Raw genomic sequence first — 18,363 nt, 5'->3', positions numbered from 1 at the left:
AGAAATGAAAACCTTTGTTTTAACCACGTGGTCATTATTTTGCAAGGGGACCATAGCAAATTATTATAATATCTTTAATCTAGCTAAAGACTAACTAAAGTTATTTGATGTAACTTTCTCAGTGGAAAATTAGCAACTAAATCTTCTCTAACATCATTATTTTCTAGATCTGAATAAAAGCTTCTAAGGTATTTTTGTAATACAGTAGAATCTGATTGTTACTCAGATTCTATATTTTCTTCAAAAGAATGACGACTTATGATTTTGCCAGTTAACAGATTTTTGTCTTCTTAAAAGGATGAACTAAGAAATTTCAAGCTTTGAAACATAAATATTTGGAACACTCAGAAGAACAAAATGGCAGAAAATGAGAAAAGAATTAAAACCCATAGAATAAGATGTCTTTCCAAGATGAAGGTATGGACTTTTGTGTGTATGGATATATGTATGTGTACTTTTTTTTTTTTTAGTTTAGAGTTTGTAAAGTTGCTCACATGAAGTGCTTTAATGTTAATGTCACATTACCTAATATATTGATAATTTCTTGCTTTAATTAAGTTGGTTTTATAACTGAGGGTTAAACAGGGCTACTGATTCAGGTAATTTAATCAGAAATGATTTTGAGGAACTTAAATGGAAGACAAGTTCTTAAAAGTTTTCAGGCGATAATATGTTACAATAGGATTTGATTTTCTGGATAAAACGGCCAGTTTAATGTTCACTCTTTTGGGGTTTTTAGTCCAGAGGAGTGTGGGGGTCTCACCTAGAAAACGGTTCATTGTACAGAAATGCTTTGTTGGTCTGTTTGTAACGATTAATTCACAATGACCTAGTAAAACAAATATTTACTTCAAGCTTTGGCAACATATCAACCATTGTCTGTAAGAATAATGCCCATTTTGTTAGCTGTTTCTGGTACTCTTGACCATTTCAGAACAAATTCTTTTTGTATACCTTCAAAGCCATTTGCCTTCAAAGAAAATTTTAATTTGTTTTAAACCAAGGGATCTGGATATTTGTCTTGATTCTAAAGCTAGTGACTGCAAGTGGTTTTTAGACTAATGTCACCAATATTCTCCTTATCAAAGTTTGTTTTTTCTTCATACATGTGTAGGGAAAATCTATACATGTGCATAAAAGTGGAGAATGATGATTTAGATCTAGCAAGCTACATTTGCCTGAAATGCTGTATTAATTATTTATTTAAAAAATTCCCCTTACAAAAAAAAAATTCCCCTTAAATTATCCCTCAATTCTCATGCCCTTATCCTAAAACTGAATGGTTAAAAATAAGGATCTAGGCTCAGGCTCCCCGTGTTCATGCCTAGGTTCAACTGCTTTCTTGCCATATGACCTTGGACAAGTTGTTCTTTGTGATTGCTTCAGCTTTCTGATTTGAAAAAGGTAATAACAAAACTCCTATTTCATAGGATTTTTTCCTTTTTACATACTTGGAAAATGACTAGAATATTATATACATTCTATAAATATTAGCTATTATTATTAATAGCACTATATTTTCACTAACTGGAATTTAAATAAAAACTTGGAAGTAAAAAATTAGTATTTATAGCATTTGTGTATAAAAGTCAAGTGTCATTTATTTAAGAAAAGGTTTTAATGTAATATTTGCTTACTTAGGGGTTTGACAAGATTATATATTGATGTTCACATTATGGTAAAATGTTGCAAGGACAAATTTATCAGGTAAATTGGGAAGCAACTGCTTAATAGCCAGATTTTTTTTTTTTTGGCTTCTCTGAACTTAAAAATATGCATGTTAAGCAAAATTCTTTTTTTTTTTCAGTAGATAATAACATGGTTTATTTAAACTTGAGGATAACTGGATACTCTTCATTTTTATTATTTCTCAAAGCTCAGTAGCTCCTAAACTTTTAACTTGCGCCCTTATGGTAGTAAATTTTAAGCAAAATTCTTAAAAAAGCATCAGTGGACTGTCCTCAGTAAGTTTGCTTCAAACTCTGTGGCATTATTGTTAACAGCTAGTAGAACTAGCTTCACAAGTATAGAGGTTATTTCGTACTAGACATGAGTCAGAATAGCCACTGATTGCTTTTACTTTGTGACTAGAACCAAACAGTTTAGGTAACCCATCTAGGTGTTTTAGGAAAGAACACTGGGGCCATGATTCTTCTAGTGTCTGTTCTTAAAATATTAAATAAAATAAATTATACCCCCAAATATGATTTGTACGTTATTTGGTAGACCTTGCTTTTAAATATAAAACCTGAAGGGGCACCTACGTGGCTCTGTCGGTTAAGCGTCCAGCTTCAGCTCAGGTCATGATCTCGTGGTTTGTGGGTTCGAGACCCACATCAGGCTCTGTGCAAACAGCTCAGAGCCTGGAGCCTGCTTGGGATTCTGTGCCTCCCTCTCTCTGTGCCCCTCCCCTACTCATGATCTCTCTCTCTCTCTCTCTCTCTCTTTCAGAAATAAACACTTAAAATTAAAATTAAATATAAAACCATATGAATTTTTTTTATTCTCAATAATGTGCTCTGCAAAGATTTATAGTGTGGAGACAGTTTCTACAAATGGCATTTACTATAAAAGAATAAACAGAGATATAGCCATATAATGGTTTAGCTCATATTGAGCTTCATATTTAAATTTCTCAGGACTTTTTCCACATAAATTTCTATTCAGATTTCTCCAAATGAATTGGTACAGCCAATTCATCTCAGTTGTATTTAATTCTATTACATTGCATCTTATATTCAGCTTACTTTCAGCTCTGACCACTTCTTCAAGATGTTTTTGAATACTTATTCTGTTATTAATTCAGCAAACCTGTATTAAGTGCCTAGACACCAATGATCTAAAGATAAATAATATATGTATCCCATATTTGAATTGTTCACAGTACAGTGAAGGAGGCATCCAAGTACATACATAAAGTGCACGGCGATAAGGGCTATAATAGAGGCAGTACACAGTAGGATGAGAAGGTAGAGTGAGTGGTCAAGGCTACTTGGGGAGCAGAACAACAAGTCTCCACGATAGAAATGATGATAGAGTTGACTTTTAAAAATTGAGTATATATTTATCATATACACAAGAGGAAGAAAAGTATTACAAGTGGAATACCATCCTGTAAAATACACTGAGATGTAAAATGGCATGGTGAATTAAAGAAACTTTAAGTAGAACATTATGTATAGGGATAAACAGCAGGAATGTTATTGACATATAGATGAAACATGGTTTGCCATCTAAAAAAGTATAAATGTTTGTTTTTGAGAAGTCATTAAAACATTTTAAGAAGTGAAATCACATGCCAGTTATGGTGGCAGGTGGAGGGAGTTTAGGTGTGGACAAGACTACAGGCAACTAAGGAATGCTGACAATTGTCTCATCTAAACTGTTTGTACATTTGAGGGATTTCAGCATTTGGGTGATAGGGAAAGCTATGGGAATATATAAGATTTCCTAAGGAGAGCATAGATAGCACAGAGTAGAGGGTGCAAGACAAATCCTGAACAAGCTGGCCAAAGAGAAGACTGAATAGAAAGATGCTAGGAGGTAAGTGGACATATAGGTGTGTGGGGGGGGGAGGGGGGGAGGGTGGGAACCTCAGGAAGAAAAGAGAGATTAATGGAGTCAAATGACCCAGAGACATCAGAAAAGCTGAGAACTGAGATGTATCTATTGAATTTGGAACTCAGGAAGTTGTTTTTGACCTTTAATGGAGTAGCTTCAGGAGAGGCTAAACAGTAGGAAAGTAAAGGGTGAATGGAAAGTTAAACAGTCTAGGCAATAAACTTAGACTGTTCTTCCAAACATCCTCTTGGTAGCTGGAATTGCAACCATCAGGGGGTAGGGAAAAATACCATATATATATACACGTATATCACACACACACACACACACACACGAAGACAGAAGTATTTTAAATACATTTATAAATTAGTAGAGAGGTGGTAAAGAGTGTGAGGTTGAAAATAGAGGAGAGAGTAGTAGTTGATGAATCAAGATCTCAAATGGGAAGAATGGATTCAAAAGCATGGGTAGAGGGATTTTATTGTACTGGAGAAGGGACACCTATCCTTCTAAGGTAGGAAGGGAATTAGAGAGGCAGAGATGGGGGAAAGTTTGATGGTGATGTTGCTGAGATCATTTGCTGGTCATGAAGACCACATGACTGGTTCGAAGACTGAGAAATAGAAAAGATTGTGAATAACTGTGAAGGGAATGTACAAGGTGCAATATAAATTGTGGGGTTGGTTTAAGATTGAGAATTTGGAAGATGAAGGGGTGAGGATTTTACAGATTTGAGTCTGCTGGCTAGAGAGTAGATTGAATAGTCTCTAGGATGGAAGTTTCATCAGGAAACATCTTTAAGTAAGACCAAGGAAAAAGTCCTTTGGCCTAGGGTTGGAAAACCACCATTCAGGATGGCCTAAATCTATTTATCTCTATTGTGTATTTACTTAACTATGCTGTCACTTAGTATACAATACTCCTTTGCCAAATCTTCTACTAAAATCTAAGTCTGCTTCTTCCTAATTTAATAAAACTGTCAAAATTGCGACTTTTCCACATTTTCAGTAAAACCATACTAGCTTTTGGTGATCACAATGCTTCTGTTTGTTAAGTTGTCCTTGGTTTTTGTTATGGATCACATCAACCTGACTGTCCTCTAAAACTGTATCAGTAAGTAGGAAATGTGATTCAATATATAGAAATTTGTTGTATTCATACTTGTTTCTTACAGCAAATGCCTGTTCCATTTAGAAACATTTTTATAATGGTTTATAATTACTTTATATTTTATTATAATATATATAATATTGTTTTAAATAAATAAACTGGTAGTGAGCAGCAATCTAATGCTGCATAATTTGCATATTACTTTGGAGACACCTTGAACAAATTTGCTACAGAAATAATGTCTTTGTGTAATGCTGTGTTCCTTTTTTATCATATATGTATTTCTTGCACTACAGATGGCAGTGTAGTGTTGAAGATCTATTTAAAAGCTATCTCTTATTTATAATGACTGTTTCTGCATATGTAAAAGAGGTACCTATAAAATAATGAAGCTACAATTACCCACAAAATTCAATATTACTAATCAGTCCTACTTTGAGTTTTCAGAGACAACATGGCATGAAAGACCAGATGAAAAGACTGCATTAAAAGTTTCTTGCAAATTTAAGGGTTACTTATGTTGGAGATGATCAGTCTTGTGTTAGAAGAAATTTTGTCAACAAATGTCAAATATACAATTTAAAAATAATTTTTTTCTATGTTTTCTTATATTCTTTTCTCCCTAGATGTTTCTGTTGGCAATAACATGTGCATTTGTATCCAAAACATTATCTGGATCTTATATGAATTCCATGCTCACACAAATAGAGAGACAATTCAACATTCCTACATCTCTAGTTGGATTTATTAACGGGAGCTTTGAGATTGGTATGAATTATTTTTGTATTACTCCTTTTTATATTTTATCTATAAAGCTAGTCTGAATTTTATTCTCCTCATTTGCAATTTTAGGCCATCTAATTTGACTGAATAATATGTTTTCCAAAATGGATGAATAGCCTTGCTAACTTTGTATTATGCTTAGAAACATTTCATTTAAATATTATCTCCCAAATAACACCTAAGTATTGCCACATATCCCACCACTGGACTTTTTATTCTAATAGTTTTTTGGTTAGCTAGGATAAGTAGCAGAGTATTTAAATTTTTTAAATTTAATCTATCATTTGAGAATTCTTAAAAGCTCTATCTTCCTATTTAGAAGACATATGTCATGGAAAACAAAAGAATCTGTTTTCCAAAGGAAACATGAATATTTTTATTTTCCTGCTGTTTCTGGGAGGTTAACAATTCTTCTAAGTGCAGAAGGAAGAAGAAACTTTTTCGCATCTCCCTGAATTTATTTCAGAAACAGACTCTAGGAAGGAATAAAGTCTGTTCTTACTCTCTGAATTTTGTGGAGGACTGGGAAGATGTGAACATAGGGGAGGACTGAGGAAGAGAAAGATTTCTCTTGTAAACAAAGCTACATAGAAATACGAATGCCATTCTTTTACAGCTTTAGAGTGACTTCTATTTCCTCCAAGGTGAATTTTGCTTTCAATATACTTAATATCTGGAAGAAAAATCAGGATTGAGGGGAGGCAAAACTGAAACAGGTGATGCTTGTTTGTATATTCTAGCACTTAACTCCCTGAAACTAAACTTGGCACCACCTGTGTGCTGGATCCTGGTGACGGAGTTAGATACAACTCATTATATAGCCCTGCCTAGACTGTGCTCACAAATGGAGGGCATAGAGACACAATAATAATTTTAATTGAATGCAGTACACTTGGTGACATAGATAGATGCAAGGTCCTATAGAAACACACAGCAGGGACATAGCCTTACTGAGGGAAGATCTTGACAGATGAGTAAAAAGTTGTCTAGGTGAAGAAACAGGGTTAGATGAGCGTGAAGGGAATTCCAATAGAAAAAGAAGCATAAGGGTGAGTCAGAGTAGTAATTTGTGTGGGGAGTAACATTCAGCCCAATATTGTTGACTCACAAAGCTTATGTGGGAATTATTAAGATATGAGTCTGGAGAAATGGGCAGGGGTGAGAAATGAAATATGGTTGGTCTTCTGTGCTTATTACGGCACTTGCATGAAATAAAAACTATAACAGTAAAAAGGGAAAAAAAGGTAAAAAGAAACCCAGTTGTATTTGAATAAAGTTACCAAAATATTAAAACAACCTGCCATATAATAATATTTGTGCTTGCCAACACACTAAATATAATATCTACCCTAATTTTGAAGTAATGAGTAGTGTCAATATTTTGAGGTATCTACAACAATGTAATGTCATATGCAAATATCTATAACTTTTATTGGTGACAATCTGTGACAAAATCATAGGTACTGTTAAGGCTACCATAGTTTGCGTCTACTCTCAGTATCAAAGAAAATGCTAACATAACTTTAATTATAAGTTAGTGAAAATAAAGATGCATTTTTTTTTCTCACTCAAAATCATAGAACCCCTGATTTCTATCATGGACTCCATGGGTATTTGTTTATATATGGCAGGTTAGGCGGACCTATTTAAAACAAAGTTCAGATGGGGTGCCTGGATGGCTCAGCCAGTTGAGCCTCTGACTTGGGCTCAAGTCATGATCTTGCAGTTTGTGAGTTTGAGCCCCACATTGGACTTGCTGCTATCAGCACAGAACTTGCTTCAGATCTTCTGTCCTCTCCACCCCCTGTCCCTCCTCCACTCCTACTCGAGCTCTCTCTCTCTAAGATAAATAAAATATTTAAAAAAAATTAAAACAAAGGTCAAATTTGCTTTCTAGCAGGGCCATGCTTGTGGCTGTGTTGAGATAGATTTGAAGGTGGCCAGCCAGCCAGAGAGGAATCTAGCATGGCAAAAGCACAAGAGAGAGCTATCTGGATCTGAGTCACAGATCATGCTGGTAGGAATAGAAAGAAGAGAGTGACCTAAGAAATATTTAGGAGTTAAATTCCTGAGAACTTAGTAACAGATTGGATGTGGTGGATGAGAAAAGTAGACATCCCCAGATTTACAGCTTGGGTAGTAGAGTGGATAATGGGGAAGGGGGACAAGATTGTGGTAGTGGCTATGGGAATGATGATGAGTTCTGTTTAGGAAAATTGTGGTAGTAGCAGTGAGATTTTGAGTAGTGATGTCCATGTTGCAGTTATAGGAGTTGGAAGCATTGGAGGAACTGTCTGAGCTGGAGGAACTGATTACTGAGTAAACAGGTGGTTGTTAAAACTAGAGAACAGATGAGGCTATTTAAGAAGAGGGTATACGGTGACAAATACCATAGGCAGAGTGCATCCTTGAGGTACACCAATATTTCATGAACAGGTGGAAGAAAGTAACCCACGAAAGTGTTAAGAGAAGAAATAGAGAATTAAGAGGGGAAACAGGAGAGAAGGTATAGATACCAAGGGAGTACAAGTTCCCAAAATAAAAATTTCTCAACGGTCTCAAAAGCATTAAAAAATATCCCATTAGATAAGGATAGAAAAATATTCCCTGGGTTTTATGAAATAATTGATGATCTTTGCCAGGGCATGTTTAGCTGAATCGTGGATATACAAGCTAGGAGGCAGAGAGAGAGAGAGAGAGAGCAGTGACTTTGGGAAAGAACAAGAGGGAAAGAAGTGGAATCTGCATCAGTTTGGAGAGAAACTAGAGAACATCTGTAATTAAAATGCATCAGAGAGGGAGACACTTAACATATACAAGAGAGATTATAATTAGTGAAGTTGTTGGAGGGAATGGAAGTGCCCAGGTTGTGCGTTAGTCTGTGGATGGTAGGATGGGCACCACAACCTCTGAAACAGAAGGAAAGTGGTAAGGCCATAACCTGGGAACTGGACTGCCCCAAATTTCTTGACAAAGTAGAAAGTATTAACTATGGAAAGTGAGTGGTGATAGGTGGCTTGAGAGCAATGATGCAGATCTGAAATAATCGCTGAAGAGAAAAGGAGAGGTAATTTACAGATGCCAATAAATGTATTACTTTGCTTACCTTTCCTCAGTAATGTTTATAGATAGCGTTCTCCATACCCTTGACAAAATCTTATCTGTCCTTTCTTATTCCCTTTCATGGTAATTATTTTATTGACAGAGAAATGCAATTTGAAATATCAGCTTACCCTTATGTGGAGTGAAGTCTCTTCCTTTCTTCTCCTTTCAAAAATGGATATGGATTTCAAACTGTGGCTTTCTAGAGATGATACTGTCAACATGGATGGCTTTGATGATGGGAATTTTAGAGACTTAGGTAGGACAAGGTGGTTGCACTTGGTGAGGCACTGTCCATATAAAATAATGTAGGCACTGACATTTCTTCTACTTACAAGGCAGACTAGAGAGAAACAGATATGGAAAGAAAAGTTTTCAAAATATACATTACTACATAGAAAACTATTAACAAATTGAGGGAAAGTTTTTAAAACTTTTATAATTCTTGAGCTCATCATAGAGGTTTTCCTTATGCATAATAAGATCAGGGAAAATATTGATTACTGAATTTAAGATGTATGATATGAGAACTTCCTCATGTGTTTGGTTCTTTTGACCCTTTACACCATAGTTATCAAGGACCTGTTCATCAGAATGAGGCCTCCCCAATTAGTTTCTTTATCCTTAAACTTCATTCTAAGACATGTGGATAAATTTTTCATTGAATTATTTACTCCTCAACGCAAGTGTTATTTCTAAAACTCAGTGGAGAAGTGGGTATCTACTCTTTTTTACTTCTAAGGAGAGAAAAACAAACATAGATCTCTGGCTTGATTATATTGACCAATACAAAGTTATATCTAAACAATGAGTTATAAAACATATATATATCTGAATTTGACTTTTGCTTCTCTTTTCCGACATAGGAAAACATTATAATATTCTCTGGAGCAGGAATGGAGGGAAAGACCAGAGGTGACACATCTAAGACTAGATAATAACACACAGAGTCTTTAACATCTCTCAGAACTATCCTTCAATCCCTTCTACTCACTTCTCTTCTGCTGTTCTCTTTAACCATTGGGGTTCCACAGATACCTGTTTGTGTATTTGTCGACATTGTAAAACAGAGTCCTTCTTCAAGGCAAGAATTGTGTCTTATTCATTTATTGTTTCATGCATCCCTAGTACCAGTTCTAGTATTTGGAATAGGTTTTCTAAAAGAAATGCTAGATAGTAAATGATTGAATGAAGATAAGATATTGTTCATGCTTAATTGAAATATTCATTTCAATATCAATTTTTTCCTAGGAAATCTTTTGTTGATTATCTTTGTGAGTTATTTTGGAACCAAATTACATAGACCTATACTGATTGGTGTTGGATGTGTGGTTATGGGTCTAGGGTGTTTCTTACAATCTCTACCTCATTTCCTCATGGAGCGGTAAGTACTCAAGTTTCTGATTATTTCATAGATTCAACTTTGGACTGTATGGAATGAAACTTGAAATTTCCTTTCTAGGAGTAAAGTTTCCTAAAAGCACAGAACACTGCAATGGGAACTGGAAGATGCAGATTCCATTCCACTGGTCCACTGTGCTCTTGGCTGCCTCACTTCATTTATATAGTCATATTTTGTCCATATATGAAAAAGAGATTTGGGATTTTATGGAGTGAAGTCTGATGAAATGATTTTTTAGGACCAGGCAAAATTATCATATTGCACAAAGAGTTGTCCCCTGCCCCTTCACCATTGTCCATATTACTGGTTTTGAAGAGAAGTTACTTGCAATTCTTTTAGTTCTTTCTTCTTCAATTTGCCTCCATAGTTCTAAGTAAATATTTAACCTTTTAGTTTTTAATACTTTCATGTTATGTCATATATGTTGATATCTTACTATAAAATTATATTCACTATTTCCATGTGGACGATTATGTAAGTATCTTTCACCACTGAACCATGCTATTATTTTCTTTTAATATTTTTCATTTTTATTGGACTTCATAATTGCTCCTTTTTTATTTGATTCATTTTCTTTTTATCTCTCACTAATCATCAGCAAACTCTCCACTGGCAGGGCAACATCTCAAAATACTCATACATATCACAAGTTTTCATTTTTGCCTTAGAGATATCTCTATGTCACCAATTCTCCATTTTCAGTCTGAACCGGAATCTCCTTAGGCTTGGTGCATGGCTCCTTCCTGGAAATTTTTCCTCACCATTATCCTTGGGAATTTGCTTTGCCTCTTCCCTGTATTCAGTTAACTTAGATCCTGGATATCATATCTTCTACTTTTTTACTCCTTTTTTTGGAAAACATAATCTAATAGGTTTCTGAGAAAAAGTGTAAGAGACATAAAAATTTTAAGACCTTGAACATTTGGAATTCTACTCTCACACCTGATTAATATTCTGGCTGATACAAAATTCTAGGTTGGAAATATTTTCCTACGGATTTTGAAGACATTGTTCCAATGTTTTCTAGTTTACAGTAGTACTGTTGAGAATCTTGTGCCACTCTAATCCCCATGACCAGTTCCTTTTCTCTGGGAGCTATTGGGATTTTCTTTTAAGCTACAGAGTCTGGATTCATGATAATTGTCTTAGTATAAATCCTTTTCCTCCATCATGCTAGGTGTATTCAATCTGGGCATTTGGAGAATTTGTATTGTTTCTTTGATAATATGCCCCCTCCCCATTTTCTCTTTCTAGAACTTCTACTGCTTGAATTCTGCATACCCTGTTATATATTTCTCATCATTTTCTCCAATTTTCTATCTTCTTGTCTTTTTGTTACTATTTGGGAGATTTCTTTAACTTTATCTTCTAAAGCACTGAATTAATTTCTAACTTTTGCTATCCCATTTTTAATTCCCAAGGACTCTTTTGTTCTTTGTATCTTTTGAAGGAATATTTTGTTCTTCTTTCAAGAATATGATGTCTTTTTCCAACTAAATTTGTTCATCTATCTTGTCTCTGCCTTCTCTGAGTGTATAATTTTTATTTGTCTCTGTCTTTACTATTATAGGCTTTCCTCGTATATCTGGTGGTTCTTGGTTATCTATACATATTTAAGAGAGAGGAATAACACAAGCTACCTGGAACTTCTGTGTATGTAAGACTTAATTAATGGAAAATTTCTTTGTAGGGTGATTGTACATGGCCTGGCTGTGTATTAAGTGACTCATAACTGCCCATAAACTATCTTAGGCAGGGATTCTCCAATCTGTTTTCTAGGAGGTAGAAGCTTGGTTACCAGCACATGGGAGTGGAAATCTCACTTTTCAGTATATGGATTTTTTAAACCTAATATCCCCAGTTTTTAGTATATCTTCCCTGTCCTCAGTGTGTTTATTCAGACTCTAGAGTCAAAAGCCATATTCAGTTGAAATGACAGAGGATGTCTAAAAAGGCTTAACTGCTCCTTATACATACTTGAAAGCAATCCCTTTTTTGGACCATGCATCCTCTCACCTTTAGAAGTATCTTCTTTCTTGACTGAAGCTTTCCAGGGATGTGTGGCATGTGTTCAGTTGCTCTCGTACAGGCAATTACTCAGTTTTATGTTTCTCATATCTACTAATTCAGTGATCATTCATTTATCTACTTTTCCATTTTCAAAATCCTACGAAACTCTCTCTTCTTGTCAGACCTTCCCTTTTCTTTATCCTTATGGCATTATGTCTTTTCCTTTTCTATTTTAAAATCCAGTTACTGCCATTTTGCTGATGTTTTGGGAATGAATGGACATGTGATGTGTTATTGGGTTTTAAGTCAATAATCTAAATGAAAAAGATATTTTAGCTCTCAGATATTTCTGAAGGGATCAGAGGCATCAAGACAAAGAATATCTACTGTTCTTTTATTTCCTATCATATCCTATCCTGTTCAAGACAATGTTGAGTAATATTCAGCAATTTTGTCATTTCTTTCTATACTCTGCCAAAGGTATTATTATTTATTTTGTCTGAAGCTTCCATGTCTCATGGGACCATGGGTGTGGAAACAGAAGCCTTAGTCCACAGTTCACAGCCAAACTCTATGGGTATGACTGGGCAGTGTTTCTAAGGGGAAGGTATTTTAACCATTTTTATTATGTTCTGTAACATATTAATTAGGACTCTTGGTGACAAGTATAACACTCTTGAGCTCATTTGAAACTCAGAAAGGCAAGTTTTCTTTTGGCTTTCTCTTATCTAATAGAAATATAGAAACCAATCCAGTGTAATTTCTAACAAAGAGAGACTTAGCTGGACATATTTCCTCCATTGCTGCAGCATATAATTTACTTTCTGAGAAAGGGCATGTGGATCTTCTGGTAATATGCCTAAGATAAATGGTCACAGTTTATTAACACTTTTGTTTTCATGAGAAGAGAAAAAGTCATTAAATTGTGCTGTCACAGTGTTTAAGATTCTTCTAAGGTCTCTCATGATGGGTAAATGCTTTGTTTCTTTTAGAGGGTTAATGAATGAACAGGTGAAAGAATTATTGTTTGGATTCTCAGAAAGTGAGAGTATATTTCTTATTAGGAAACCTTAGAGAATCCAAAGTTAGAGAACTGCTTTATTGTGCTGTTTTTTCTCTCCCCAAAGCCTTTATCTTCTTAATTATGCTTTGTTGAGTCTATTATTTTTCTTGGTTCTTGTTTCTTATCACACAGTAATTAGTTCCAGGAAATGATCACCTAAAAACCACCAAAGGTCGATGTCAGATGATTTAGAAGGTAGATCATCCACATACAGATAATTGAAAGCTAGTTATCAAGGGATTGTACATTGAAAGTGAGTGGCAAGTTCTTTTCAATAATTTTAATTTATGATGATTAGGTGGCAAAGACAAAAAGATACTTTCTTTTCTGGATTTGGATGTTGTGTCTTAAGTGAAGCAGGAGTTAATAATCTGCACAATGCTCACATTGTCATCGTTGGCTCCTTAACATCAACATGTTTTCCCTGTGTTCATACAGATATGAATATGAATCTACAGTTTCAGTTTCAGGCAATTTGTCCTCAAACAGTTTCTTGTGTATGGAAAATGGAACCCAGATTATCAGACCAACAGAAGATCCATCAGGTTGTCCACTTCATTGTATTGCTTTCTGTTCAGTGAATTTGTAACTGAACACTTTCTGCTGGGGGGCTTTGAATGTTATTAAGTTTGGTTAAGTAAGTAAGTAAATGAACAAAACATATTTTATTTTTTTCAGGGATTTTGGAGGAGATCGTGGAGGGGATTAGGAATGGCTTATATCCATTGGCTTATATCCATCCAATAACATTATAAAATGTTATTCCTCTTATATTTGAATATATTTAATAACAATGCCTTATCTATCTTTGAAATGGTTATTTAAAAATAAGCCGAAGACATCCATTCGAGGACCACTTAGAGTTAATTCCACAGAGGAAAACACGTTAGAAAGATGGATTTATGCTGATGATTTGTAAATGAATAATAGAGATAGAAACAAAAAGATTTGTGTTATATCACTGATCTTCTATAGGAGAGAAAGGAAGCAAGTATGCTCTAACTGATTTACTCTATTCTCTTTCTGCTGAACTAGGAACTTGTCTTTCTGCCCTACTTCTTCCTCCCTACCAGAGATACTACTTTACAGTCTGACACAATAGTGGTGCTTCTTCTGGCTTCCTGCAATCCCAGGCACCAACGTGCCAGCTTCTGCTCCTTCATATGCTAAGAGACAAACAAACAAACAAAACCAAAACAGTGACATCAAGAGTGGCCTATATACTCTTCTTTTGCCAAAGACTGACTAGGTCCTATTTTCTATTTTTTTCTTTAAATACGCATTGTAGTGGATAAATAAAAATTCTTTGATCACCAGATATTTTATATTTTGCCCTGTGGTAGGCCTAGAGTTTGACTATGACCTCTAGATACAACTTGCTATTCTCACCACAGAAAAAAATTATGAGTACCCAGAAATTGACATTATGATTTTCTGGACTAGGAATGACTGAGAGATAGACATATAGATAGATATATAGATAGATATTTCCAGGCCCAGCTGTGCTCAGGACCCTCACATCTTTGGGTACCCAGCCAGATTATAGAAGATGAAAATAAGTTGTCATTCACTTTTCTGAACATCACCCTACAGAGTGTCCTCCTGGCTTGGTAGCTATTTTGGCTTAGAAAAGAACTGGCTGTTTTCAGACATGTGCTTATCTTCATCCCTTTCAATAACCTTCAGCCTAATCTTTATTATTCTACTAAGCAGTGCTGCTCCAAGGATTGGGGTGGATTTCTTTGTTAAAAGATTATTTGGAGGTTACAGTAAACAGTAGGTTCTATAGAGAAAATGTGATTACTACCAGTTAAATATTTTTAGTTTCTGTGAAGTGGTTAGAGCTGTAGAGAATTAAAACTTCAGTGAGATTATTATTTAAATCATATAGTATCAGTTCTAGGGAGAGATATTTATAGGTTTATTTTCTCTTCCCAAAGTTAGTGTAGAAATTGGACAGCTCTCATAGTAGCTAACTGGGTCTAGTAGCTAGTGGCAAACTGTTTCTTTGGAGGGAAAAATAGTTCTGGTTTTTAGTGTTTGTCAATTTCTGTCAAATACTGCCATCAAACTGCCAATATGTTGTCACTAAATACTAAACTGAAGAGAGATGTGTATACTACTCATCTCTCCCAACCTAGTAGTAACTGGCTCCAACATACCATTTATATTTGCCATACCTAAGTACACTGTCAGAAAATGCAACTGGAATGGCCCAATGATTCACTGCTGACATAGTAATACAAGTAATTGAGAAGATGCCATGTCACATAAGAACTGTGAAATGTTTAACAAAAATTTAGAATTAACTATTACTAATACTTTACTACCAAACCATGAATACAATGTATCTTTTTTCTTTTAATACAGAGTGTGTGAAAGAAGTTAAATCATTAATGTGGATGTATGTACTAGTAGGCAATATTATACGTGGAATTGGTGAAACTCCCATCATGCCTTTGGGTATTTCCTACATAGAAGATTTTGCCAAATCTGAAAACTCTCCTTTATATATTGGTGAGTTTGAAAATCTGCCTTAGCCTCCTTTCAGGAAAGTAAGTTTCTTAAGGGTGGATATCAGTTATTTGGAGTCAGTGATTTCCAGAATGATGAGCAAAGTACCTCGGCACACCTGGCCATCAATGAAAGTTTGCTGAATGGAGCAATTACATGCTAACTCCAAATAAGCCACTTTGCTAATTCTGCTTCTTTCTATTGAAAATACTACTAATCTAGTGCCCCAGGAGTTCTCTTTGATTCGTCCATTTCTTTGGCACCATTCTACATCAAATATATTAAGTGATTTACCAATATTTTCTTTAAATGTCCCTTATTATTCAAAACCTTTCTTACAATTTTCATTACCTCTATTTTTTGCTCAGGTCTTCATTACTCCATCTGTAGATTATTATAACATCTCCATTGGTCATTTTATTGCTAGGATTTTTAATATCAATTTATTATCAATGTTTTTGCAGTACAATTTTCTCAAACATTGTTTTGATTATGTCTTCTCTACCAGTTTATATAACATACTGGCTTTTTATTTACTATCTCTGATCTCTCCACTTATTACAGCTCTGTACTCTATTTAGTTTATTTAGTTTTTTGTATAGTTTCTCTTCATCACAGTCTCTCCATGCTAGTCAGATTTTTCAGATTCTTCACAAATCTCTAGTTCATATTCTTGGTTGTGTTTCTGAAAATTTTCTTTTCTAAAATTGATCAGTGTCATCTCCGACAATAACCAATTTAAGATCTACCCTCTTATGTTGTCTTCCAATCTCCTAAATATTCTTCATTTATTATGAATAACTATTTATATTTTTTAGTTATTCCATCTGTTAGCATAAAAGCATAACTTTTAGTACAGGAACAATTTTGCCATTACTGTAGACATATCTTTTAAGAACTGGCAATGTCAAAGAAGGTCAAAGAAGACAGGTACAGAGCTACACATAATTGGAAAAGATCAAAATATTTACAGATCCTTTACCCCAACGAACCTTTGGCACTTTTTGATGATGCACTGATTTTGCAATAACTTTTTTCAATGTTTTTCTTTTTGGTACTTTCAAATCCCTTCACATACTTATCTTGAAAGAATACAAATGCTTGCCTGTAATAAATTAATGAATACCTTTTTATATGTATTTCTTTATTCAATAAATACTAGGATGTATATTATATAGAAATAACTGTGATAATATCTGTATGTTCTAAGGTCAATAAGACAGTCCATATAAGGTTTAGTATATAAATAACTACATAATTATAAATCAATCGAACTTGATAAATATCTCTGTGTAGTTAATTTTTTTTAATAGACTTAAAAATTAAATAAATGTGTGTGTGCATGTAATTAAATAACTATAAATCAGTTAGCTATACAATTGAGGAAAATACTTCCATGTATGGCTCTGAAGTTTAGAAGAGAACATAAAATCTAGAAATGAATTTTGAGAATCATATATAGAGAAAATAAATTAAGAGGGAGAAATGAGTTTTCCAAAGGAAGCCATATATATAGTGAGAAATCCTACATTAAAATACTAGAGAAAACTTTTAGTTAGTGAGTAGAATATAAAGAAGAAAAAGCAGGGGCATTTGGGTGGCTCAGTTGGCTAGTGTCCGACTTCAGCTTAGGTAATGATCTCAGGGTCCATGAGTTCAAGCTCTGCATCAGGCTCTTTGCTGACAGCTCAGAGCCTGGAGCCTCCTCTGGATTCTGTGTCTCCCTCTCTCTCTGACCCTCTCCTGCTCACACTCTGCCTCTCTCTCTCTCTCTCATATAAATAAACATTAAAATTTTTTAATAAAAAAAAGAAAGAAGAAAAAGCAAAGGAGTGGTCACATAGGGAGAAAGTAAAACAATAAAGGCATAGCTTTTTGAAAGTATTAGGAGGAAATGTCAAAAGAGAAGCTAGCAAGCAATGTCAAATAACATGAAGACTAGGAGGATGGAGACCAGAAAAGGACACTGAATTAGTGACAGAAATAACACTGGTCTTGCCTGCAAGTGCTTTGAGAAGAATGTGGAAGGATTTGGGTAGATTCAGTGAGTGGTGAGGCCACAAGTGTAGAGTGTAGTGAAAGGAAAGAAAGCAGGGTAGATGTGAGATAGTATAACCAGAGGGTAGGAGAGATTGAACAAACACAAATAAAGACATGTTTAATTGAGCAAGATCTCTGAGAAGATAGAAGGGGATGATGTCAAGAAATGTGGTGTGTATACTGGGTGGGCTACCCTATGGAACGGTGGAGAAGGCAGAGACACTGGAGGAGACATATTTTGAAGTAAAGAGGAACAAAGTTGAAGAAGGTCATGTCTTGGTTTTCAGGAGCTGCGAGAGCTCAGCCTTGATTCTGAATTGTAGATATGCTAAGAGCTAACTGATGATGAAATTCCAGATGAGTAAGCAGTCGTAAGTAAGTAAGTCGTAAGTCATAAGTAAGAGGGGACTGATGAGTATGGAAGATAATGTGGAGAGTAAGAAAGGAGATCATGATGAAAGTGAACAGAAGGATCAGTGACAGTGAGGACACAGCCAGAGGAGGCTTCAAGTTGGAGACATGAGAGTAAAGCTTTCCTGAGGAATATGCCACAAGAAATTTACAGGGTGTTACTTTAGAATTCCTCCAAAAATGTGCCTATAGAAAGCAGTAAAAGAATCTTGCTCTGTATTGTGGCTTTGTCAACAGCACGATCCCAGCCTATGCTGCCACAGCAGATTTTACCTGCAATTCATCATGAAAGAGAATTTAGAGGCCTAGAGAATGCAGTTTTACATTTTGAGGCTCTTTTTTTCCACATTTACAGAACAAACTTGTT

General features: G+C 34.9%; 1 protein-coding gene across 13 annotated transcripts in view; it reads left to right on the top strand.

The window, feature by feature from the left end:
• Positions 1–18,363, top strand: part of SLCO1A2 (solute carrier organic anion transporter family member 1A2) — a 122,755-nt gene that overhangs the window by 71,010 nt on the left and 33,382 nt on the right. For 6 of the 13 annotated variants that reach the window (XM_053225944.1, XM_053225939.1, XM_053225936.1 and 3 more), the window contains exons 1-7: positions 33–188; positions 298–417; positions 5,298–5,439; positions 9,808–9,940; positions 11,529–11,615; positions 13,470–13,576; positions 15,402–15,548. In XM_053225944.1, the coding sequence (XP_053081919.1) occupies positions 358–417; positions 5,298–5,439; positions 9,808–9,940; positions 11,529–11,615; positions 13,470–13,576; positions 15,402–15,548 (676 nt within the window). In that variant the 5' untranslated portion in view covers positions 33–188; positions 298–357. Of the gene's footprint in view, positions 1–32; positions 189–297; positions 418–5,297; positions 5,440–9,807; positions 9,941–11,528; positions 11,616–13,469; positions 13,577–13,601; positions 14,281–15,401; positions 15,549–18,363 lie in introns of those variants that run through there. The other 7 variants (XM_053225934.1, XM_053225935.1, XM_053225933.1 and 4 more) reach the window with 6 other exon arrangements.

The sequence above is a fragment of the Acinonyx jubatus genome, chromosome B4, assembly GCF_027475565.1.
Source record: "Acinonyx jubatus isolate Ajub_Pintada_27869175 chromosome B4, VMU_Ajub_asm_v1.0, whole genome shotgun sequence".
Taxonomy (NCBI): domain Eukaryota; kingdom Metazoa; phylum Chordata; class Mammalia; order Carnivora; family Felidae; genus Acinonyx; species Acinonyx jubatus.
Note: the sequence above shows the minus strand (reverse complement) of the source record. Positions and strands in the feature narration are given on the sequence as shown.